Source organism: Schistocerca piceifrons, chromosome 8, assembly GCF_021461385.2.
Source record: "Schistocerca piceifrons isolate TAMUIC-IGC-003096 chromosome 8, iqSchPice1.1, whole genome shotgun sequence".
Classification (NCBI taxonomy): Eukaryota; Metazoa; Arthropoda; class Insecta; order Orthoptera; family Acrididae; genus Schistocerca; species Schistocerca piceifrons.
Window position 1 is genome coordinate 180,785,529 of NC_060145.1, and position 27,626 is coordinate 180,813,154.

The following is a 27,626-nucleotide window of genomic DNA, read 5'->3' on the forward strand; positions in this document are numbered from 1 at the left end:
TAAGGCGTTTTCTTGGGCTGAGTATGACAGATTGTTAGCGTCAGTCTTCAGTGCCCCGTGCGACAAACCAGAACTGCTATTTAACACAGAATTATTGCATAGTGATCAGTAACAAGCAAGACTGATCAATAATACGTCGATGCATATGACTAGGAGAACGCGACATGCGCCTTGATATTTCAACCACTGACTAGTACGTTATGTAGCAGTGGAGATCGTAATATCAGTTCTCATTTCTTCAGTGATAGCGTTATTTCTGTCAATAAACAACAACGGGCTCACTCTTCACTGGTGAAGACGTGATCATGCCAGTCTTGAAGGTAGAGAGTGGAACACGCAGATCAAGCTTAGCGCCAATATGTTTGATGCATAGCTGGATGCGATTTGGAAATCGTTTCGAGAATAACTGAAAACGATAAAGTTCTTTCCTTACTATTTTACGGAAGTAGTTTTTTCACATTCATTCCCAAAAAGTATTCTTCGCAGGTTGCAGTTATATATTTTAGAGCGCATTATTTTTATCCTTAAGAATAGTGTAATGTCAGAAACATACGTGCACTAGGTTTTTATTTTCGAGAACAGTCATATGTTATACTGTTGATGCAGTAATTACAAATTTGTGTTAACCTACAGTCGTTTGGTAGGACAATCTGATGTTTGGTTACGAGAACATTTGCACATACACACAAGGACCAAGGATTGAGTTCTTTAAATGTATCCTAATTCTTGGATTAATGTTCCTCAACTATCGGTATCAGATACGCAAAGCTCATTGCGAAGCTACCAAATTTCCGCTCAGGGCTACGAAAAGTTACGCAAGAGTTTTCGAAATTTACAAAGTGTGATCCTCGATATGAGAGTACGTGATTCTCTTCCCCCCCCCCCTCCCTCCCGAAATGCACCACAAACTAAAATGTCATCAGACCGTGTTGTTGTGTTACTGACCAACAAGCACGCAGACATTCGCCAGCGTCCATGTTCACTGGGCAGTTAACAGGACTGACTACATTAAACACTAAGAAAGTTCAGATGAGTCAGTCTCGCAACATTTGTTTCTAGCAAAATTACTCAAACATGGTGACATGGTGATTCGAGAAAGCTGTCTCAGTTTCCCTCAGCCAGATCAGTAAGTGATCTGTGTAGATTTCAACATTGTCGGGACGCAATATATGCCAGTATCAATAACGACTTGTTTGTCTCGTCGGAGGCCACCATTGAGATGCTGAAATACCTCAACTGGCAGAGCCCCGAAGACAGACACCAACTATCTCGATAAAACCTAAAAGTTTCTAGTACCAACGGTAAGTGAGGATTTTGGAAATATACTACAATAGTGGATTTCGGGCTGGCATTCGGTGGAACATACTCAATGTATCGTAATTCATCCACTAAAGAACTAGTTCACGAAACACTTGTTCGACCAGTTCATGAATGTTGTTTATCAGCACCAGATGCTATTAACAGAAGAGCTAGAGAACATCCAACGGAGAGCGGCCCATTTCATCACGGTATCGCTTGGTAAGTGCGAGAGCAATAGCAGAGTCCCAACAAATTCCAGCGTCTGTCTCTACAAGAGAGTCGTTCTGTATCGCAGTGAGAATTACTGTAGCAATTCCGACAGCGTATGTCCTCCGACATGTCTCTCAAGGCATGACTACAAGGTCAATATCAGAAGGATATAAGCTCATATGGAAGTTTGTGGATAATTGTTCTTCATATGCAGCTTTCACGAATGGAAGAAGGGTAATTTGGAAGATGCGAAAAGACGGAGCCGGATATCTACAGTGAGGATCGATAGGTAATGTGCGACGAAGGGAGCAACTTTTCGAATACGACATGAAACTAATATCCCGTGTTAACATGAACGTGCAAACAATAATTGCGTCAATTTTATATAATTTATATAAAAATAGACACAGTTCCTAAATGTTGGATGTACTTTTTATTACTCCTACAAAGTATGGCGGCATAATTAACTCTGTATGACGAGCTCATATACGTCTGTAATAAACTCCAATACTCCACATATACAGTCAATGAAGACCACGAGGCTGTCGTGCCAAGCCATCTCCTTTCCAAATGACCAGTGATTCGAATGATTTTTTGTAATTAAATCGAAGGGCGGAATATATGAATGGTTTAAAGTAACTGGATCAGTTTTTACTGTCAAAAATAATAACACCGAACATATTGCTCCCACAGGGACAGCTAAATAAGGATTACGCTAATTACAGCGCAAACAGAGGCAATCAAAAAATCACCACACTGCATTTGGAAATGAAAAGTGAAGAAGCCATAGCAAGTGGTGCAATGAAAAGTACACTTTGCCATGCACTTCACAGTAATTTACAGAGTATGGATGTTGACCCGCAGATTGTGGCTGCGCAGAGCGTAGTGTTCTTTTGTTTATCTCAGAGATTGTATGTGGCGAGCACGCGCAGTGTTTGACAAAGTGCGGCGAGGCGCGACCGTGCTAGCTGCCGGCATGGCGCCGCCGGCCGGCGCACGAATTACGAGATAAGCGATAAATAAAAAACACAGCGGAGCCCAAGGAGAGGAGGCTGGCTGGCGGAGCGCCAGGCTGCGGTTACTCACTGCGCCGCGCCGAGGGCCGCACACGGAGCTGTCACTCAGGGGCGCGAGGGGGCGGGGCCAAACCGCCGCCCTCCCTCCTACCGCCCCCTCCACGGGCCGACACGCTCTGACCGCCGCAGCGCCGGACGTGCCACCTCCAGGGTGCAAAAATCTCTCCGCCGCCGTCGCCGTGGCCCAGGCGACGCAGTACGTACGTGTGTGTGTGTGTGTGTGTGTGTGTGTGTGGTTGGATGAGCGTCGGTGTGTGAGGGTCGGGAGGGGAGATGAAGAAGCGGGTGGGAGGGGGCCGGCGCGGTCTGACGCCCCTGCCTCCGGAGGGGTGTCGGAGGGGAGGGGCGTGCGCGGAGTGGGGACGGGGTGTCAGGTTTCGAGGCCTCGGTGTTGCAGACCCGCGCCTCGGACCAGTCCAGCGTGAACCATTGTTTGCCGCAGCCGCAAGTCCGACGGCGCTCTCCCGGTCGGCGCTGCAGAAGGTCGTCCGGCTTCGCAGGCGAGCAGGGTAACCGCCACGGCGACGGCATCTGGCGCGGCGCGGACTCGGCTGCTGTGGCTCCAGGCGCTGCTGCGAATATTTTCCTCCTTTTTGCGGCCGAGACACCGTACGGAGTACTGAGCGGCAAGACGGCGGCGGCAGCAGGGCGAGAAAAGGAAGACTGGAGAGGAAGCGAGAGAGAGAGAGAAAGAGAGAGAGAGAGAGAGACGGAGTGAGGAGAGGCAGCAGGGGATTACGACTACCGGCCGAGGTGTTAATGTTCGGACGCTAACCGCGCGCTCTTTCTCTGTCTCTCTTCCCCGCCGCGACGCTGCCCAGCCGCGCTACGGCTTCGCGCCCCCTCCACCAGTGGGAATCCCGACGCGCTTGCGCACTATTGGCCGTGCGGCGCCGCCACTCGCGTCGCGTGCGCCAACCGGCGGGCGGCTACCCCCTCCACGGCGGAGCGTGCCGACCGCTCCACCCGGCGAGCCGGCGGGGAAGTGGCCGAGCGGGCGCCCCCTCCCCAGCGCGGCGCACACTTCCCCTCATTAACACTGGAGAGTGGCGCGAGGCCGGGGTGTCGCTCGGGTGCTGAATCTCACGCGGCAGGCGGCCGGAGCGAGGCGAGGCGTGGCCAGCGCCAGAGCGACGCCGACGCGGACGCGCACACCACGCAGCGCGCGCCCATATCGATTCGGGTACCGCCGCCGCAGTTTTAGGCCTACGGCTGGACTGTGTGGACGGTAGCGGCTTACCGCGGCGCCCGGCGCGCGCCACTGGCGTCGACAGTGACTGTGTGTGACTTGGGATTGTTGTCCTTTTTTTTCTCATTTGGTTTTTTGCGCCGTAGCGACGGTTTGTTTGGCTCCTCTTAGACAGTGACAGTTTCGTGTGCGAGTGCAGCCGGGACAGGACAGTGCCACGTGTGCGACCATGACGAGGCCCCGAAGGAGGCGGCAGGTGTCGTCGTGCGAGCGCGATGCCCGCCGTCGCTGAGGCGGCGACCAGCGCGCGAGGCAGCGGGGATTTGCAGCCACAGCCCGTCGAGCCGAGCGCTCCCTCATGAGATTCGAGCAGAGCGAGATCCTGCGCTCGCCCCCGTCTCGCGCCATGGCCTACCACCCGTTCCTGCTGCAGCGGCCCACGGACTTCAGCGTCAGCTCGCTGCTAACGGCCGGCGGGGGCGGCGGCGGCCTGTCGGCGAGCGGTGGCGGAGGCGGCAGCGGGGGCGGCAGTCCGGCCCCACCGCCCCCGGCCGGCTGCCAGGCGGGAGGCGGCAGCAGTAGCGGAGGCAGCACCAGCAGCAACGGACCCGCGACGACACCGCCCGGCGCCGCGCAGCAGCCGCCCCCGGCCCTGCCTCCGCCCCCGGCGGCGCCGGCCGTTCCTCCGCCGCCGCCGCCTCCGCCGCCCCCGCACCCGGCGACGGCGGCGGCGGCGCACCAGTACCACTTCCTGGCGGCGGCAGCTGCCGCGGCGGCGCTGGGAGGTGCCGTCGGCCCCTACAAACTGCCCCCGGTCGCGGTGCCGCCCCCGCTGGCGGCGCACGCCGCCCACGCCGGCCCCGGCGGCCCGGCGCACGCCTACACCACGGCCGAGGAGGTGCTGGCGGCGGCGGTCGCGTCGCACCACCCGCACCACCCCGCGCTCGTGCGGCCGCTGAGGCCGCCGCTGCCGCCCGACGACGACGGCGTCGTCGACGACCCCAAGGTGACCCTCGAGGGCAAGGAGCTCTGGGAGAAGTTCCACAAGCTCGGCACCGAGATGGTCATCACCAAGTCCGGCAGGTTAGTGCCAGTGTCTTCTTTCCGTGTGCAGTAGACCGCCTCCATTCGCCTGTGACGAGTGTACATGTGCTGCTGTGTGACTATAACGTCGTGTATAACCTATTCGTGGCTCTAGTAACTCTATCGGATGATTTACTGCCGAACAAATTTTTTCCAAGTGGTACACTTACAGTTTTCTACGTTTTACACAGTACGAAAATCTTCTATAATGATACACCCTCGCCCGCACCATAAGCTTACTGAAAAACCTTGCAAGTTCCGGTCAGATTATCATCACACGCAATAGCCCCACTAATATTGTTCGGAATTCACCGTCGTAATAACTATGTCTCGTAGCCTGACCATTAAGCCTAACGCGCTACAGCGTTAGTGAACAACGACAATACCCTCCTTAATCGGCGTTCACGCGTAACAAAATAGTTCATTCCGCATGGCTAATGACAATTCACAACAACAGAAACGAGAGTGTCGTCGCAGGTAATCGTACTAACACGTTTCACCACTTTTAAAATCGTTTTAATTGGTCTTAGTATTTTTGCGCTATACGCATAATATTACGGACATTAATACCCATTTTGCATTGATTTTTAAAATTTTTCTAACAAGCTTCACTGCATCCGTACGTCATTTATACGCTATTTTATAACTGTGCACACAACTGCCCCTTGCCTTTGGTTGCAATTAATATTTGGCACGCATGTGCCCGAATGTCGCCCTGTTCTCTAAAAGTATAACCTGCTCCAGTCTTGCGTTAGAAACTGTACGCAACGACTTGAAACAAACTCTGATGCCGATGAAGCATTGTAGATTATACGATAAAGAATTAACAGTATTGCACTTTTTTTTAATTTTTACTGCCTCTGTTAAAGACGTAATTTATTTCTTACGGAACGTAGAGAGCTGCTGCTTCTACAAGCGTTCTTTTTGCAATAGAGCATACCAAGGGTAATTGAGACGTGTAGTTTCCACTCATTCGTTTCGACACAAATTCTTGATACTATGCCCCAAATATAATTTTGCAGAGGCGTCATGCGAATGCAGTTTTACTCAGGGCAGCTACATATCTGTAATTTACGCTACCACATGCGTGTGTCGCACCTGGTTTCGACTGTTGTACTGTCACATGATCAGTGACATCTGTTTCCTCTTATAGCTTACATCAGCAGTGTTAGTTATTTAAATGTTGTGCGGAAAGAATTTACGTTGCGTTTATATTTCTGTGCATCCTAAGCAAATTTTTCGAACCACGTGGTGATACTCTTCTCTCATTGAAGACTGACTCATCGTTTGTAATCCGTTAGTGGTCAGTATATTCTAAAATTTGTAGTTATATTGGAAATGGGATTTAATGTTTCAATATACACAATACTATAAGGCACGAATATTCCGGATATTCATACGACCTCCTATTTTTTTGTTATTTAGGGGGAAAAAGTGAAATTTAAAATAACTTTCACGGTAACGATTGCTTTTGGCTTTCGATTAATCGTGCATCGAAATATTTGTCTTCATTGGAACTAATTTATCGGGCATCTATGTCAGGAACAATATCTTCGACGTTGTTGCTCAAATTAATTGCGAGAGAGAGCCGTCTGTTGAAATTCCCCAATAATTTGTAGCTCGGAATAACATAATAATTTCCTATTGTAGCCTGAAAAAATTATACCCGATTACATTGAGGAAATTATAATCATTCAGTAACCATTTACACGATAATACGCTCCGCATCAAATAAACCCGGTTTAGAAAATATATTTTCATATCTTCTCGACACTCCTACATCACGAAGTTAAACGTCAGAAAATACAGAACACTGGAACCAGACGTGCTTGTTTAGTATTTAACGGGAAACCCATGTTTCTACGTGACTGTCGTTTGTTGTACGCGAAGTTACGTATCCCGCAGATTATGCTTTCAATTCGTACAACCCAACAGTTGCCTTAATACCACGTAACCTTCACTTCCTTAATTCTCTTTATTTACGTGCGTAATAATAATCTAAACAGAATCTTGGATTTTTCTGTAATTTTGGGTGCTACACAACCCTGTCAGTCCTCATTAACGCGTGTCGTGTTGCAAAGAGGAGCTACGAATTGTAATGACTATTAAAATTAAAACCATCGGTGTTTCAGTTTCGATACTTTTTGAGTATATAGTCCTGTCTGAGTGAAACGTGTATCATTTGTCTCTGAAAAACATTATGTGTAGCGACGTTTGGCAAGTGTTTACCTAAAAGGGAAAATGTTAATCGAGAAAAAAATCAGTTACTTTTTTTTCGTTAGTCACGTATTCTGAACACAAGATGATGTGAGTACGAAATTCTCTTTTGTTTTTCTTTATTATCTGTCAGTTTGCCTTATTTATGCCACAGTTATTGAAATAACCGTCTCATGATTGTGTTTTGTGAGGCGCAAGTGACTTCACGCAGACAGTTTTGGTGTAAAAGTAATCTCAGACTGATATCTAATATACTTATAAACAGAAAATATAGAGTTTTCACTCTTTGTTACGAGTCAGCACAATGTATTAAGTTTCATTAGCTCCCTGCGTTCATATATTGTCTTAACAAGGTTACAAATTTGTCAGTATGCAAATCCGTCGCTGGACAAATTACGCCTACCCGCTCGCTACGACTCGCGTGCGTTTAACTCTTTCCTCCTCTATGGGCTTGGCGAATTTGACGATAGAAGTCCGAGCGATGTATCTCTGGCCGCTTCATCACGATCGGCTGTTTGACGAGCTATTTGCCAGTCTACGATGAGCCCTAATGCGTTTGCCGGCGAGTAATGAACCGTGTTACAGCGGCCGTTACGACCTAGCCTCTCGAACTCGGATAATTTTTTGTTCGCGCACTGTCGTGTTCACACGCTCACGGGGAATTTTCCGGTAACCACCAGCATCCCGGAACTCGTTACAATACTCAGAAAAAGTTCCTTAACCAATCGGACTGACGATCGTTGCATACGACAATTACAGTTCTCTCTCTGATTCACAAATTATGTTCTTGCTTCTACTGCGGTCGGACGATGCTTTTTCCGCGTGTCTTTGAATGCTCTCTTTGTTTATACTGCAAATTCTGATCGTTACTGTAACGCTAAATATGACTGTTACTCGTAATATCAATCCGAGTCCGTTAAAATATAGCGTTATTGTCTTGGTTTCAGTAGAGTATCATGTGCTTCTCTCTCACACACCCCAGTCTGTGCTTGTAGTTCTGTTCTTTTGAAGCTCCTTACTTTAAATATTTTATTCCTGTGCACTGAGAGAAGTTAAGTAGATGACAATCGTACTGTTCAATATAATAACCGCAAACTCGACGGTTCTATAAGTAATTTTCTACAGCCACAATCAAACATCACATTTATAATATCAATTAAGTTTTTCCCTTAATAAGTCAGTACAATTGTTGCACAGAGTTAATAATCAGTAGTATTTAAACCACACGTTAGAAATATATATTATACTGTAAATTGAAAACCAGAAGCATAAGAGCACTAATTGAGAGAGGGACTGCACAAGGATGTGTTTTTCAGATTTCCCTACTTATTCTACACTTCTAATGCTATGCCGCAACTGTGCAACACGCTGCTTCCCATCGTAGAATGAGAGGAAAGGTGCTTTCGTGTATCTTTTTAAAGCCGTTCCGATACAAAAATAATCGTATCAGTAAACACCAATTCCTTCAGACACGAAGAAGCTCTTTATTTTGCTACCAGTTTCCATCATAAGCAGTTATCACCAGTACAGATGCCTTCACGTTCGCGATAATTTGCACGGACAGAAATTATACCTCTACTTTACTAATTTGCTGTGTGGTTTTTCATTCGCTTAAGCGACTACGAAGCTATCTGACGTCAAGTACTTACAAATTCCTAAAAAACTAAAGGATCTCTATTCTGACTTCTGCACTTGCAAGCAAAAGTGGATTTCTTAGAATGGTCACTAACACTGCAGTGTAAGTAGACAGACGGGTGAATAGTTGCAGAAAATACAATCCGTCACCTACTTCCTAATATGAAGCCCAAAAACTGCGGCCATGCGTGGCATCACTAAAGAAAATGTTATTTGAGAAATTTTTACATTACAAGGACTCAGTTCACAGATGAAACAGTGATTTCCAGTGCACCCTTTATTTTTATTATGTAGGAAAATATGCTGAATGAATAGGTAAATGATTACACTCAGCAAGCAAGAAGAGGTGATACTGTGCTTTCCTCTCTTTTTTTTATACTTTCCTCAAACATACCCTTTTGCTGCTGCTTTAAATATTGTAGTGACGTGCAAAATTTTGTTCTAATAACCTACCACTAAATTTGTTCTCATAATCTGTATCTAAGCTTGCTTTAATTCACTGTAAACATCCCTGTGGTGTTTTACGGAAGTTACATCATGTTTAATTCTTTCGTTCTTAAGGATGCACTCTTCTAAACAGATGCGAGCAACTAATTGTTACCTTATAAATAACAGTTCCATTATCTTCTGTGTGTGTTTCCCAGTTGCAATGACGATATATTTATTACAGATAATTCACAAGAGTTATACGAAATAAAAATAATATGGAGGGAGCATTAAATTGTGACAGAAAAATATTTATGCCTCTCTTTGAACTTATGCCCGGTGTAGTCGGTTGCTTTTGGAACTGATGTGGTTTCTGCTATAGAACACAAGCGACAGATTCACTTGCACTGCGCAGAAAAAAAAAAAAGACAGAGAAATAAGCAGCTCAAGAAAGTGGTAGAAAACGCGATATTAATTCATCCAGTAGTTGGTGATGTAATGATTGACGGATTTACGTCCTGTTATGACCTCATCGTTACTGACTGGCGTTGCAGTCTTTCTGGCAGACAACGCAGTATCATTTGTAGCGTCACTTGACGGGAGAAATGATGTGTAAGAAAGCATTAGATTTTTTAAAAAAAGCAGATGAATGCAATTCAAGCGCTTGACAGTGAAAATAATAAACGGCTGTTTTCTGTCACCGTCTCCGTGCAGCAGCTCTTAAGCCTCAACGCTATCGGTGAAGATAAAAAAAAAAAATCAGAATAATCCCAATGCCCTCGGCTGCAGTTTCCGCAGACCGCGAAGCAATTTTCACTGCACGACCAACGGCTCTGAAAAAAAGAGTTCAAATATTAAAGAAAGCACCCTTCGCTGAAAGTTTGTGCTTTACATCCCTTTAAATAAATTCTGCTGCAGTTTACTATCCACGTATACGACACAGTTTTTCTACAGTATTGTACCAGCCAGCTTGTGTCTAAAACTTACATTATACTATGGAAAGTAGTTTTCGACTTTCGAATTTCAGAATTTAGTGTGTACTCTATTTCACAAGTAAGTAAATATAAATTATGTTACTTAATAAACTGACACCAAACAAATTCGGAAGTAGTGATGTGCGATTACTGACATATCACTGCACTTGTCCTGGAAATGCCAAAGCGGTATTCCAGACTGCTAAGTCGTTTAATAAGTAATATGGATTTAAATCTGCCATAAGAAAGCAACAAAAACTAACATAGTTTTATGTTCTTACTCATTTCAACATTGTTGTCTACGAGATTATTGTTTTCTTGTGCCGTTAAAACTGTGGACGAGGAGTGAATTATGTTCCAAATCTATCTTCACCTACGTTTTTTATTATAAGCATTTCCCACCTGCAGAAATGTTACTGAAAATTCATACAATTAGACAGGCGGTAATAGAGGATGTGAACGGAAATGATCACGATTTACCGCCAATATTTGCGATGTGCTTCATGAGGAACGGTATAAAATAGCATAATTTTAGCAGCGCAGTCCTATGCAGAGAATTTGCATCAGTGAGTCATGGCGAAAGCAATTCCTTGACGTGCACTTTGTGAATTAAAATACTACTGCCAAAATTTAAATTTTAAGAGTAAATTTGTTGGCTTTTCAGTAACTAAATGTGCATTCACATAATCGAAATTTTATTCGCATTTGCTCTGTTTTGAATCCCTACAAGCCACTAAACATGAAACAGATTGTGCCAAGCATTTAATAAAGTTAAAACTTGTCATAAATAATGAAATTTAATGTCATATTCTTCTCACTTTATGTTCATCAGAGAAGAAGCAGCCACAACAGCGTTGGCCTTGTAAGACGCCGTTTTCGGTTATTATGTTGAACATTTCCTACGTATATAGTGGATAAAGATGCATCAACACACTGCTGTTACCCTACGAAAAATTTTGTCCCCCTTATTCAGTTCAGCAGAAATTCCGTAACAAGTGTTTATTTGAAAACACTAGATGCAAAGATATGTTGCACAAAATTCTGTCTATTATATATCGCCCACAAATAGCACTGCAGAGACATTATTTTTACCCCAAAGACGGTTACTAATCAAAATCTTGCCACTGAAATGTAGCTAGAAATGTTGTGACGAAGTTTCACATAACACCTATTTTCGTGTCGTATTTCCGATCGGTAGAGTTATACTCGCTTGCTGATTTGACTGTTGCGCGTAATTTGCTTTAATTTTCACCGCTGGTGCTGCCTGTAAAATATCGGGTTGTCTTTAACAGGCGAATCTGCAAATCTGTTACGATCGTATTTAAAATTTAGTTTAAACGCTGCATGTATAGGATATTTTCACATTGGAAAACGCAGTTTTACTGCATTGTAAAATCCACGCTAGCAAATAGTTTCCCCGTTTAGCGAAAACCGTTGGAATTTTTGAAACTTCATTCAAAGCAATTAAAAAGGTAGAGAATAGGGGGGGGGGGGGGGAAACCGAATGCTAATTGCGGCCGGGACAGCAGTATTACAGGTAGAATGTACAAAGTTTAAACACGCCCCTGAAATGTAATATGCAGACAAAATAGCCAGCAGAGGGTTGTGTTAAACAGAGTATTGCATTTCGGAAAAGTGCTAAACTGACCGTGCAGTCCCCATTTCGTTCCCAACAAAGCGATGAAAGCAATTAGCGATGCGTCGCGAACATTACGGAGTGGAGAATGAAGGCAAAACACGCGGCCTGTGAAACTACAGCTATGAAATTCAGAGCTATTGTACCGGCGAGATTTTTTGTCCCAGTTCAGTGGCGATGTCGTTTCAACGAAAGAAACAAATTCAGAGGTTTCCTTTGACGACTGTTGCTGGGGTTTTCTTTTTCGTGCTTTTTAGTTGAAGTGAAAAATGACATGATATTATTTGGTGCTTGTGATTCACGTAAAAACTGGAAACTTCTATCGAGTCTGTCACATTTATAAAAGAGCGAAGTTTTTAAATCAAGTGTCCTAAATTAGGAATTCTTTACTTCTGCATGTCGTCTGGTTTGAAATGGTCATGCAGTTTAAACTACTTTAATCACGTATGAGAAGGTTTCGAGGGCGCAGATTTTTTTCTTTAGTTGCCTTAACCAAATGTACGTATCAGAGAACCCGCAAGTTTACCTGTGAAAGCCGTATTGGGCAAAGTCAACATTTAATGACTTTCGGTAAATCTATAGAGTTTTGTTTTCCTTGACTGTATAATGTAATCGTATCTCCTAAATGTACGCAGAACATAATATGACGGCAGTTGTAGCTATTTGTTCCTTGACAAAAAGTTGCAAAGGTTTGAACACGAGAGATGTCAGATACTACTTCGCTGATTCCTACATCGGAATCAACGCGATAACATCCATAGTTTAAATGCCCAACACACTTTTGTTTCCCTCATTCCTTTCATATTTGTTAAGAGATACTGACTGATTCGTCGCACCTTACATGTCTCTTCAAAAGTGAGTTTTGGCATCTCATATCTATTAAGTTCTGCTTCTGTGAGAACTTGGTTCAAATTGCAGATTCTGTTAACAAATATAGCTGTCCAGTCGCAGGAGGATTTCGTCCAAATCAATTGATTCCCACTGCATCATATGCTATCAAAGTAAAGTTACTGTGAGCTTAATGTAACTACCTTTAACTAATGACATTGGTTACTGACTGAAAATTCAAGGGTCTGTTACAAAGCACCCAATGAAAAGAAATCAATTTCTTACGTCTCGTCGCCAGTTGCCATCCATGCTTGCGTTGCAGGAAAATTACTGAAATAATTTTGTGCTCTCGTTTTGCTTTTGAATATGTTGCAATTATTTCTAAAGGTATGTAAACACACTGTGTAGCTTCCACTGTCTTGTACTTCCGTACAGAAATGTGGCGTGACAGTATCCTGTTCGGTGTTTCCTTAATACTTCAGATTTAATTGTTAACCGGTATATACAAGTATGACCAGCAGGAATAAAATTATATTGTTCGTAATAAAATATTGCATCGTATCTCCACCGTAGAAAAATTTCCGTAGGGACATTGAAAGAAACAAATCACATGAGATTTCCTCTGCACAACAGTGACCAGCGAATTCTACGTTTTCGTATTTCCTCTCCTTCAGAAAATTTCCTTAGAGAGTAACATTTCTCCTCATTCTTTGATGCGCTTTTCGGTTTATTTCTGTACTCAATTGCATTGGTGTCACCCCGTGGCAATTTTCTGCCAACCTTCCAGTCGCAGACTGGAACATAACAGTACTACATACTACATTGGAGATCAGGATTGTTCTTGTTTTAATTGGCTCCAGGAGTGTAAATCTAAATCTAGTCTATAGCTGATCGACAAACAGTCCTCACATCATCATAGTTTTTATCGTTAAATTACAACGATAAACATTTTCATCGCGTGACAGATTCACGCTTCTTCTTCTCAGTACACCTAATTCATTAGTTTTCTGACCCACTTAACAGCAAATTTGCTGCTGGAATGGTAAACCAATCTGCCAGCTGGTATTTCTTAACACCCCTTTTACATAGTTACCACCATTTTAATCCATGTGAATTCGGCGTTTTCTAGCCGTTTGTACATTTATCTCCCGCAGCCTCTTTTGCGGTACTAGCTAAAGCCTTCCAGGAATATGTACAAAATTGTGCAAGACTGTTTTCTTTCAATGTTAACTGCCGCTTGTGACGTGGAGGAGTTTCTCGCTGTTCTTAAGTATTGTACTATCCTCTAGTTGCGTACCGTGGGGAACGAATAACGATTTGCGCTGTTTATCTTTGCTGTGTGTATCACAAACGCGCACGATAGGTCATGATTTTGAGATATACACGTACGGTATGCGTTGTTCGTCTTTGATATGTGCCATTAATACGCCCCGATAGGTCAAGATTTTGAAGTCTACTCTTAAGTAATCTTGCAAGTGTATCTTGTAAGTGGTTTTCGTGCATAAAAGTGTTACAGTGAATTTTAAACCGATTTTCCACTTGGTGCACATTATTATCCTAGTAGTAATGTCATGTTCTCCTCAAAAGCAAAACACTGACTTAAAAAAATACGATAGGAAAATTCATTCATTTGCGTAAAAATAACTACGAGTAAAACATTCTGAAAATGGACGGAATCAACACCCACCCACGAACTCTAAATCATGCGTCTACAAACCGAATGTAACGAATTTCACGAGAAGACTCATATTTCCAACTTTAGTTATTTAAGTTGGAACGACCACGTAATTGTAGTTAGAGATGAGACCCATGGATACTAACATCAGCAGGAAGAATCCCAAGGATGGAAGAAATCGGCCACGTACCAGATTCATTCAGCCGATTTTTCTGCACTGCCTGAATGAATTCGTGCCGCATTACAGTCAACGGGAAAGGTACATAGGATGCAGAGAAGAGCTGTGCGATTCGCTAAAGTTTTGTTAAGGCAATGCGAGGACACAGCAGAAGCTATCAATGGCCTCTAGTGGGAGACAGTGGCTATCTCACTTAAAATTCTAGGGCGTCCCAAGAAGCTTCTAATTCCATGTCCTACTTCATGCCCCCAAAAAATAAATGAAGACGATGTGGGGACACTAACTACCAATTGCCATTTACTTTGTGGTGGTTTTTGTAGTGCATAAAAAAATGTTTCACTTCCACTCTATAATCTAGACAAACACCTTCAGAAAAGATTCCCGCACATTTACATTTATTTTAGATATCAACAAAAATCCTCATCTTCACAAATTTTGTAGCTACAGCCTATCTGCTCTTATACATCGTCTCTGCTTTCACCATCATCATTTATTTTGTTGCCCAAATAGCAAAATTCGTTGACTGCTTTTAGCATCTCATTACATGATCTAATTCCCTTTTCACTACCTTATTTACTTCTACTGTTTTCAATTACACTTGTTTAATTTTGTTGATATTTGCCATGTAATCTCTTTCCAAGAAACTACCTATACCTTTCACTGATCTTCCCAGTCCTTTGCCGTCTGACAGATTTACAGTGTCGGCGGCAAATCTCTAAGTTTTAATTTCTTCTCCCTGAACTCTTTCCATGCGTCTCTTCGATTCCCTGCACTGCTTGCCCAACGCACCGACTGAATAACGTCAAGAATACACTACGACACTGTCTCATCCGCTTCTCAATCACTGCTTCTCTTTCTGTCCTTCTACTCTTATTTAAGGAGTGAATTGGCGCTGGGGTTAGCACTGTGGTGTCGCATTCGGGAGAACGACGGTTCGATCCTTCATCCGGTCATTCGGATTTAGGTTTCCCGTGATTTCTCTAAATCACTCCAGGTGAATTCCAGGATTGTTCCATTGAAAGGGCACTGTCGATTTCCTTCCCCATCCTTGAAACAATCGAAGTTTGTGCTCCGTCTCTAATGATCTCGGTGGCGACTCGACTTTATATCCTTTTCTTACTTCCTTCAGTCCTTCAACTGTTATAACTGCAGTCTCGTTTCTGTATTTCACTCCTACTGCTTCCAAGATTTCAAAGAATGCATTCCACTCAACATCGTCCAACGCTTCCTCTAAACCTACGGATGCTGTGAAATAGGTCTGCAATTCTTTAACTTGTATTATGCTAGGTGGTTCAGCTGCCACCACCGATGTCCTTTTAGTAGCCCGAAATGGTATAGCTGGGCTTCGAAAACCACGCTCGAGATTTTCATATTCTCTCGCTCTCTATGCGCAAATTATTGTAGGAAATTTAAGGTAGTTAAATTTTGTGCTGAAAAAAAGAAAAACTTGCAAAAGTCACCTTCGGACGCACCCCCATTCCCACACTCAGCCCCCACGAGTCAGAATTTCTTGTATGTTGCTCATGACTACAACTGTACAAAAGTTTGCGACTGCACGAATTATTTCCCACATTCGACCATTTTTGGTCTTCATTGACTGGCCTTATTACACCACAGGCTTAGTCGAACTCTTGCAAATTATAAAAATGACGTCTGTGTAAATTGCAACCAACAATTTTGGAACTATAACAGTAAAGAGTAAACAATTACATCGTTGCTGTCGTCAGGCCTTCTAAATGCGAAACTGCTGTGTTTGTAATGATTAAGTTTGGCTCGAACTGTCAACGTAATTAGTTTTAGCGTAAGGTTTCTGAAAAGTCGTTTTTCTTTCATTACCAACGCAGGCACCTTTAAATTAATAGTGTGAACGAAACAGCCTACTGTTCTGGTGCCGTAATGGTCCAATCATTAGAGACCAAAAAAGGTCGAATATCGGGAAGAGTTCTTGCAGTCGAAATTTTTTGTATTGTGGTAGGAGGCGAGGCCACGGACAACATACTAGAAATGCTGATTCGTGGAGAGATGGATGTGGGACGGAGGTGCATTTGAAGGTCCTTCTTCTGAATAACTCGAGAACTGTGGCATCGGGTGATCACGTTTGGGATTTAACTATATTAAATTTCTTACAAGAAGGTCCTGTTCATTTCTTCTGCGCGGTTGCGAGCGAGAGAATATAAAAATCTCCCATGCAGTTTTTGAAGGGCGGGTATAACGTTGCGGGTTACATAAAACGGCATCGGTAGGGTCAGCTGAATCGTACTGTATACAAGCGGATGGTCAGTACGATATAGAGTACATTACTGAAATCGGTGTCGATTACTGGGCAGAAGCATGCGCGTGACTGTGGTCGGCACCGATCGTTGCGTGAAGCCGACAGACCACAGAGCTAGGAGCGTGTGCACGCTCGTAGGAGGACAGTTCCACAGACGTCGATGGCGGGCGTGCCGGGTGTTTCGGTATTGCATTCGATCGCCGGGGGCGCCTCATTCGGACCCGTTCGCACCGCAGCGCACCGCGGTCGGCGCCAGAGCCCGCATACATATTAATGTGGACCACACTAAATCACGCTCTCTCATCTCGCGAGCCAACATTTTAACAGCGAACTGACTCACGCCGAGCTCTAAATCATGGCTTCAGCCGTCGTGGCGCGGCGCCACCTCCGTGCCGGCTGCACGAAAATCCTGCCGTCTGACCGTTCCTTTCCTGCCGATCCACCTCTTTCTCCGTAGCGTTCCAACTGAATTAGTGATTTCCCACGCTAATTCGCGCAAAGTAGCCTCGAAAGCTGCTCGAATTTTTGGGTTCCTCCTCATCGTACCGGCCAGAAACGAGAGAGAGAGAGAGACAGAGAGAACGAGAGACGGAGTTGGAAGTTTGTAGCTCGGGTCGTTACCTCCAGATTTATTCCATACCGAAAGGATTTCGAACGTTTCGAGAGAATTTCAGTGGGATTCGTTGGAACAGAAGTGATGACAATTGCAGTAATGTACAAGGTATCGAACTTTCTTGACCACCCCAATTTAGTTTTGTCAAATATATATATATATATATATATATTGTTGTGTAGCTACTAGCGGGACGTAACCTACATAACCGCCTTTCTTGTAACTTCATTTCGTTACCAAGATACAAACAGCAGTACCTCTTTCGTAAAAAGCATCACATATATTTTTAGAGTTCCGTGCCTCTCGATCTGTAAAAACGGAACCCTTGAAGTAACTCTTTGTTGCCCGTCTGTCTGTCTGTCTTACTGTTAAGAACCCTTTTCTCAGGAACGGATAGACATATGAAGTTGAAATTTAGGTCACATACTAAGGTTTATGGTTCCCTGGCTATGTAAGAAAGTAAAGTTTGTAGGTCAATGCGGTCAAAAGATACACGTAAACTCACTCATTATAACCTGTAAGGTACATCTCGCTGGCGTAGAATCACGAAATTTTGGCAAAAAGAAAGGTTCACAGTAGAAGTAACGGAAAAAAATCAGAAAATTGTTAATTCGTAATTGTAGGACACGAAAAAATATTTTTTTATTATTTGATATCAGACTGAGTGTCTCTCTGTTAAGTCCCGAACGGGGAGACGTATCGAGTAGAAAATTATGTCACAAACTAAGGTCTATGGTCCCTTGGCGGTGTACAATATTTCAGCTTATACGTCAATGCAATCAAAAAATTCCGCCGTTTATGTCACAGACTTTGATAGCTTGCCGGTATCGATTCCGAGAACAGGCAACAATCAAAATGGCTCTAAGTACTATGGGACTTAACATCTGAGGTCATCAGTCCCCTAGACTTAGAACTACTTAAACCTAACTAACCTAAGGACATCACACACACCCATTCCCGAGGCAGGTTTCGAACCTGCGACCGTAGCAGCAGCGCGGTTCCGGACTGAAGCGCCTAGAACCGCTCTGTCACAGCGGCCGGCTAGGCAATAATCGTCCACATTCTCGACTAGCGAGATGGGTGAACAGTCTATTTACTTAATTAAGTTCGTACGGAACCCTCTATGCACAAGTCCCGGTCGCATTTATCTAGATTTTTTTTTTTTAATTTTGTAATCCACTTCCGCTCCTCAAAACTGGTTCAGAAACGTATCACAGTATACCACTCGCTAAACATTGCTATCACAAAGTACAGGTACCGTGGGTACCATAGTTCCTCGACATGCAGGAGTTCACAGTAAAGAAATAGAAACAAAACCAAAATTTACAACTAAGAGAAGGTAGAAATGCTACTGATCTATGGAGGGTGTCAGTTAGCAGAATAGTAACTGCAGTAATCATTTCTTATTTAAAATACGTGTAAATGTAGCACAGTAATGTAGTAGTTTCAAACGATGTGTTCTGTTTAGTAAAGTCCCTTCTTCATTAAAAACTGTATCGTCATTACTTTCCTGTCATTGTGGTTGACTGGCCGACGGCTGTGCATTTCCCATGTGTCTCCATTTGTTTACTGTCAACTCCAACAAGTGGATGGGTTGTGCTACCCAGAGCACGTGCACTGCATACTTGTACATAAGAATCAAAGCCAGTGTCGAGCAACGTTCTTAATATCTTCATGTTTACCTGAATGACACGCCGTGATACGTTATTGAACAGGTCTTGCTAGCGCAGAGGACGTGGATCACCGAATAAAAAGTATTGGTAATAATTTAAAAAAGAAGTACTGCTGTTCATATCTTCGCAACGAACGAAGATAAAAAAAAGAGGCAGTCATGCTAGATAATGTCCCTCTGGTAGCTAACCACTAGCTTGGTAAATTAGGTTATTTGGAATGGTGAGGTAAATAGAACACCCTATATATCGCTATTACATTCTCAAGTAACGACAGTGTTTGCAGAAGAACGGAGTACTGGAACCACCAGAAATTGTTGTAATAATATTTGTTCTCGGAAAAATAAGAGAGATTCCTCGGCGTAAAATACGCCAAGAAACCTTTCTTAAACTTGATGCAGTATCAATCTCAATCTTGAAGATCGCCGCTCGATCGAAACTAATTATTTTTGAATAAATATTTTATTGCAGGATCTCTGGTTAATTCCATGATGCTGTTCTTTAAATACATTGAAGTTGTGTAACACTTCTCATGGAAGGAGTAAAATTTTAATAGTGTTCGAGAAGTACCGTTTTAATGTCTTTTATTGCTATGTGTCGCAAGCGATAACTTGTCTCATTTTCTTTCTCTGCAAATATCAAATATCAAGGGGTTTCTAGTATTTTATGATATTTGTTTGGACAAGTAACAGGCCATTATAAGCGAATGGGGAGGAGGGATCTCCCACACTACCTAATTTTTTTTTCTTTTTCCTTTCTTGTTTCTTTTCTGTGCATACCAATAAATTACACTTCACAGTTGCCCATTCTTCAGTGAATAGACCACTTAATGACATCTATCTTCGTAAGTCGGAGTGTTCGCTCATATCCGCTGAAGACAGGCGATGAAGGCTTCCTTGGTCAAATACGTGGTATGTGAGAGGAATTTCATACATTGTTGACGTCTTCTGAACGACAGACGGAGATTTTATGGTTTGCGTACTAAAGATAAAAATAAATTTACCCGATCTTCTGAAGACTGTATTTTCATCTATCACCGATTGACAAAATACTCGAACAAGTCAAACTGTTTCTACAGAACCTGAATCGCTACTCAGAAACTAATGTAGATGCGAGAAAAATATTTCGAGAGAAGCCCCAAAAGAATTAAAAGCTGGCCGTCAGATAGACGTAAATATTGTCTCTGTAGACAATCGTGTTATACATTGGGTGGTATTGAACGCCGAGACAAGATGTTAAACTGCATAGTAATCTATAAGCTACTGCTTTACCCTTAGCCCACCCCAGAACGAAATGGTAAGAACATTTTAAGATGGTTACAGCATAGTTTACGATTTTATCGTGTGGGCAGGCATCAAATATGTCAGATAGAGATATTTTAAGGTTATATGGCATTCGAAACACAGCACAGATTGAATATCGTACTTCGTAAAGGTGAGGTACGGATAGTGTTTAATGCATATAACAACATTATCATTCTTGACATCTGACATATATATGAAATGTATGACATTACTAAACGTTGCGATAACTATTTACAAACTGTGACTGATTGGTTGTATGACTCCCATATCCAATTTTTTCTGATTGTTTCTTTATCATTTTTACGATGGCTTCCCAATGCTCCCCTCAATAGATTTCGCGTAGTTCACACTGAATTTGGAAACAGATTATGCTAGTCAGTAAGAATATTAAATTACACGACTGTCCTCACCAGATCGATTCCATTTGGCAGTTCCTGTTCCAAAAGATGAAGAATGAAAAATCTTTGGTTTTTATCGTTTTCCTAATCATATCTGCCGTCACTCATTTGCCGAATTGGTCAACGTTGTAATCCACAATCGATTTTATAATTTAGTGTGCGTATCCCGTAGATTTCCACTTAATATGGTTCAACGGAATAATAATTTTGGTTTTCCCAAGGGAAAGCAACGAACTCCGCAATTACTTCGGCTGTGAAGGACGCTGAAAATATATACCATAATAAATTCCCAGCGAACTTTCAGGGAGGCAAATTTGAAAAGAACGTGAACAACGAACTATCTCACCTACCACCTTCTTCTCGTAATTGTAGAATGCATAAAAACGACAAGAAAGGACTTTCGACGTTTCACTGAGTTTCAGGAGCATCGAACAGAATGCACTAATAGGCACTTGTCAGTTGGCACTGTCCACTGGAATCTCTATTATGAAGCATAATTTCAGTTCTTAGACTACAATTACGCCATTGAAATCGATACTTGGATTTTTTTTCCATTTCTGTTGCGTTTCACTGAGGATTCCTGCAGCCCTGATACTGTAACTGCCATCACAGATAAGTAGAAATTTGTAATCGTTATTAATTCAATCTCAGAAAAATATTATGCTCCTCAACTGTATTGTCCATTTAATTTATCACACTGTTTAGATCCTTTGTCCGAAACGCTGTTCACTAAAAGATCCCGATCGATGCGTTAGTAAAATACGCCCCCACAGAAGCGACTTGTGTAAACAGTTTGTGATATTGACAGCAGTGGCTACATGAATGCGACGTCCCACCGTTAGCTGAGGAGCTGTTGGCGTGATTTGTGCATTAGCTGTCTCTGCTACGTTCCACTCTGCGGCGACAGTCCACTGTCGTAAATATTCTTCGGTGCGATTTCGCGAACAATATCGCCGTCTACTCGTCCAGCACCCGTTGCGCCCGCTAACATATTTCAGTGACAAACAAATACGTAGCCAGTTACATATGCTTGCAGAGTATAATAGCTCCTTTATTCGTGATAGATAGGGCTCATAATTTCACCTCCGTTTTTCTCTTTCGTACTTCGAACGTCTTTATTTTTATTCCTTTGCGAGAAATCGCATCTACACGTCCCCATTTGGTTCCGTGGCTACCACTTTCTGCGTCTTTTACACATCTTTCAAATCGTTGGTATCACGTAAGTTTATGTTTATTTATTTAACTTTACAGCTACCATCAGCCCGAATGCTGGTTTTGAACACCGCAACACTACAAAAATTATTCCGCTTTGCAATGCTTTCCTGAGTTCACGAAAGTAATCAAGAAGAAAGCTATATAGCTCACGGCATAGCACCTCTTGGTTGCCCTCGAGTCAGAAATGAATATTTCTTTGCTGACATATTCAGTTTTGTTCTGATTAACTACGTCAGCTTTGTATCCTTAACCGTCAAAAAGTATGTTTAATTGAAAATTTACTTTTCCAGATTTTTTAAGTGATTATGATTTGTATCTGATGAGCGTGGAGACGTTTCTAGAACTAAATAGGGCACTGTTTCAAGCGTAAGACACAGATTTCGCTTCAAGTTAGGTTTCTGTGGTGACTGTAACTAAAACAAGCAAACAAGGAAGGACAATATGCTCTCGTGTGCTGGTTAGATGTGAAATATTTATTATTCACGTTGTGTGCAGTGATCCACTTTTACTGCTTCTGTAAATGCTTACGAATGGCTGATTTGATGGGACGTAATGATGACATTGAATTATTATTTTTCCACTAAGGTTTTTTTAAAACACTTTCCGGAAAATAAGCCGCGTATCCGAAATGATGCGCTACGTAAGCAGAGTCTTGAGTATTTGCACGGTCTGACACTGCACTCATTTTTTTAAAAAAATGCGCGATGGTTTTATAGCTTATGTAAGCTCTTCGCAAGCTGATGCAGCAGTTCGTTTCAGAGTAACACCTCTTGTGCACTTACTCGTTGCAGACACTTGTAAGATTTAAAAATCTACTTTAGAAAAATTGCTGAGAACCTTTTCGTCACTTGTTTTCATAGTTCTATATATTTAAATATCAGTGGAATACATGCTTCATTTTTATGTTCGTGTATATAAGCTATTTTCTGCACGCAGTAAAGGATCGACACAGTGTATTTGAACTGTCACAGTTATTCAAGCAAAAGGCAGCACTATTTTAAAGTTTGAATCTGCGCAGAAGATTTTCAGAAAACATCCGGAAACATTTAGCATTCGTAAGTCAGATCGTCATAGCAGTTTGCCTGTCTGGCATCTTTTAAAGGAAATATACTCTTACCTGAAATTTTTTACTTATTTTCTATGACTTTCCATCTCACATATTCTCTGAAATTCTGAATAAATATTCGGAGGTAAATCAAATGTCTATTTCACAGTTAGAGGAACGTTAAGAATTTCGTTTCTAACTTTCTTTCTGACTGTATTGTTACATACTCTGACTATTGTCGCATTCTAACTGTCGATGTGGCTCAAATTCTTGTCTGTCACTTGGAACATTAATAGTTAAAATCTCTGAAAGTACTTCCATGGTGACATTTCAGTCCTAAATTCAAAATAATATAAAAAGCTAGACGTCAAACTGCAGCATATTTAAGGTGAAACATGTGCATGTATCAAATCTGTAGGTATTTCTTTTGAGATTAATTTTTTTTATGCTGATGGGAAAGCTATAGCCATTAAGTAGATGCAGAAAGACGTTAGATGTTTTCTGTGGTGTGAAAATGTAGCTTTGTTTTTAAGCATAGCGGGAGCTGTACATTTGTTGTGGGAATGCATTTTGAACAAAATACTGACGAATTCAGAAGCCTCCTTTTGATATAACCCCCTATACTCGAATTTAAAACACTACCATGAATAATCGAATACTATATTTTGAAGACTGTTGCACTTGTATTAAAGATTTCCGCAACACTTCAGTGAAAATTGAAGGTTTCCTCCGGGAATCTGCTTTTCATTTGTTTAAATTGATTGTTAAATTTTGTAACTAATTTAGGTTTATGTGAAAACTCTTTATTTATTCGTGTAATCCGAAGGGTCTGTAGGCGAATATTAGGAACCTTTAGGTATTAACATTTATTTCTCAATATCTTCATCTCTTCTTTTGTCACACTGATTTAAAAAGAACTGGTATCTCGGCCCTTCTATCGGAGCTGTTCGATGAATTTGTACAAAAGTGTCTGCAGTTTGTAGACTATAGGATCACTGACGATTTGAACTTGTTAGCAGATATAAGATTAGTTGTAAAGGAATAAGTAGCAATTTTGTGGTCACTCACTATGCAATAATTAACTTCAGTCAACAATAGCTGTGCCTGAAATGAAGCTGGAGTTCCATTTGAATATTACTCAGTGGCACAGGTGCACAGAAATTGAAAACTATAAAACTTTCGACGTTTTCACGAGTAGGGTGTGTCTTTAATTTATTGCATTATGGTTTTCAAACCGGTGAACTTATAAACTGCATGAGGAACAACGCAAGCATTGTCTGACACGTCACATAGCTGTTAAAATAATGTCGGTTTAAATGACTCACTGCGGCATAAAAGTACTGTTGCCATGAATTTTCGTGTCGGATGGTAAATCTAGCGATCTGCACTCGTGTCGCTGAATAATAAGCCTATATTTCACATTTAATTCTGTTGAAATATGGATTCCTGTGTTTCCATATTGCTTCCTGAACTGAATTAACGGTTCACCCGGCAGTGATAAATTAATGAACGAAGTGCGGCCGCTTCGGACGCACCTCCGAAATTAACCCGCAGTGGACCTTTTCGAAATTTGCTCAGAATTATTGACTGTCAACCCAAATAAGTTAATAAATTTCTTCTTTCATCTGTTTGCCATTACCAGCTTCCGCCCTGGCGGTCGGTGGATTTGTTTTCACTTTCGCTGCACCGCTATTTGTCACCCGTCTTGTATGCGCCAAAATTCGGGGTTTGTTAGTGGGGCCTTTTCGCCACACGACCAGCGAGAAATAATTGCCCGTTTAATTAGAACATGAATCACGTTTTATTTCCTGGGAACATCATAATCTAGTCTTTTGTTATGCGCCAGTATGTAATCAATCCGGAACAGCTGCGAAGATTACTCCGCACAGATCGTGTTTTATGCGTAAGTTCTATAATACAGTAGATACCATTTACAATTTGCCTGAAGCGCTCCTACTTGGTCTTTTTAGTATGTCCCCTCTCTCTTCTCTCGATTATCAATTTCATTCCTCTATACCCTTCAAATCAAATTTCTCAATTGTTCTACCAACTTTCAGAAAAAACGTTACAGTTCCTTTTGTGTCAATTGCGTATCGCAGTTTTCTCCTTTCACAGGATCCATATAACACGGTAGACAAACACTTCTGAAAGCCGAGTTTTATTGATCGTTACTTCACGTGGGCGGAAAGTTCTCTATGTCTGGAACGAATACATTGTTTCGCTTAAGACAGTTATCACATATCCTCTACTGTACGCGTCAGTTGTTATTGTACTAAGAGTAAAAATTTCTACATTTTGTTTCTGGTGTCCATTTAAGATATAACAGTACGTCTGAAATCTTGTTTGCTTACTACTGATAAAATGGTGTCAGGCGTATATGCCTTCTTGTCATAGCTGCTAAGAGCTTTTCCCCATTCAACGCAAAATTAACGTGAAACCCTTCTTCACCGTCTAACTCTGCAATGTTGCCTGCAAAGAGTATCCTGTCTACCCTTTCTGTCCTCCTTTAGTAGCTTTTTAGGTATTAAGGAGTTTATTCCTACCTTACCCACAGCCCGAATCATATTAATTTGTCGTTTCATTGAAACTGTTAAAAGAGAGACTCGAAGAGAGAACACCAGAAACGCTTTACGGAGAACTTCTCATCCGTGTCCGATGTGGGAAGCTGAATGCAACGTTTTAGGACAATTTAAAGATGTCACCAGACCGCTACACAAGTAAACAAATAAGGTATTATGTTCTTGTAGGAACTTGGTACATACTTGGAGGCAGAACGAAAAAATTCTTAAGGTCATAGTGACTGAATAGCTATTTATGTTGCTACTTAGTAGCTTCCTTGTATGAAAACAATCAATGTAAGAGATTGTATTCGCTCTGGAGCTATCAATAGGACTAACTGTGCCAGTGGTACATTAATCCTTGCAACGTTAGTCTGTATGTCCGATTAAGATTACGTACTTAACGTAGTTTTGCATCTTAATAGCCGATTTAAGGCAATGCTAATAATACAGTGACCCATAATAGTGTAATCACTGTTTCATACTTAAAACCGATCAGAGTTTTCTTCACTTACGATAAAATTAGGAGCCATAGTAGGTTTTGATTAGATCGTGTTTTTGGTAAGTTCAAATGTTTGTCAGCAAGAACATTATACATGGCAAACCAGGAGTGTCCTATAGAAAACGATTTAAAACAGCGTTGCAGTATATGGACGAAAGTAGCTATCACTCCTAAGGTTGGCAAATGATTAATGTAATTCTTCTACTAAGTCAACGGATGCTTTGGTAATTAAAAGAGGTGGGCTGCTTCGAACAGTGAAGAAAAAGACGGAAGTGATGTATCAGAGAGCCCAAGAACAATTTGTTTAACATAAAATTCTTGGTATACAAACCAGCATAAGAGGAACAATCTGATTGTCAAGGTGGTAAGGTTATACAAGATGTCCTTCTTACGAGGCGAAAAGGCAAGTTACAGTGACGTGCATGATTGTATACGCTTCTCACTCTCTTATGCATCTAACTGTCACTGAAACTGTGCCGGTAGATGTGACGTGGCATTTTATTTTTACACTGGATGAGCTAAAATATTTGGATTAGCGTAAATACGTGGCAGATCGTCAATAATGTGGTGGACAACGACGCGAGATCGACTAATTGAAACAACGGCAGACAATGCGCGGTTTTTGGAAGTGATTTCCTGTTGTGTGTGAGATTCCGACAGCTGACACAGTATACAACCATTGATCCTATTAATGTTTCAGTCTCAGTGACAAAAATAACGTAGTTCATTGCTGTAACTTTACCAAATCTCGGGAGAGATTAGTTGCATATTAAAAATGGAATAAAAGTTGCGAGGTCCGTACTTCGTTAGGTTGCGGTAATATTATTGACAGTTTGTTCTCAAATCGATAAAGAGCTTTACATCATTTCGGTGTGGGCATTATCTCTGGTTGTTTGGAAGTCTTGCCGTTACACAAGTTCGATTATGAGAAGAGAAATGTGTTTTCATTTATTCAGCACTATAAAAGACTTTTTTTTCAGATGTCAAAGAAGTATGAAACATCGAAAAATTCATCATCATTCATTTCGATCACTTGGTGAAGTGGCCTCTGACGTGCAACGTAAATTTCTGCCAATCTTGAGCCTCCCTTAGGCAGCTGAATCCGGCTGTCTTTGTTACATCTCTGTCCCAGCTGTCCGCTGGTTATCCCCTCTTTCTGTTTTGGTAAATTAGCCTCCAGTGTAGTACCGTTTTTGACCATCTGACATGTTTTCTTTTGGCGACATGACCAGCCCATTGCCAGTTCAAAGTATTTACTCTTTCCATTATGTCACTGACCTTTGTTGTACCTCTACTACTTTCCTTCTCTATATAGCCCAACATTCATCTTTCCGTTCCTCTTTGAGATACCGTGAGTTTTCTGATAGTAAACTCACTTAATATCAATGTGTCACAGCCATAAATTATTCCTGGCAGTATGCATTGGTGAAAAACTGTCTTTTTTTTTAGCTCAGCCTACATCCTAGACATGAAAACTAAAGAGTATCTTCCGCACGCCTAACGGCCCAGTTTAATAGGACGAAATATTCCTGGTTTGAAGTTTCCTTTCATATTTGCAAACTGACCCATACAGAAATATTCTGTGACCCTTTGTAGCTGTGTATCTGCAGCACATGTAATTCC

At 42.0% G+C, this 27,626-nt stretch overlaps 1 protein-coding gene across 1 annotated transcript in view; it reads left to right on the forward strand.

Moving 5' to 3' along the window:
• Positions 1 to 4,132: 4,132 nt before the first annotated feature.
• The window catches only part of LOC124712167 (optomotor-blind protein-like), a 503,819-nt gene continuing 480,325 nt past the window's right edge, over positions 4,133 to 27,626 (forward strand). Inside the window, exon 1 of the mRNA XM_047242462.1 lies at positions 4,133 to 4,857. Coding sequence (XP_047098418.1) covers positions 4,133 to 4,857 — 725 coding nt within the window. The remainder of the gene's footprint in view (positions 4,858 to 27,626) is intronic.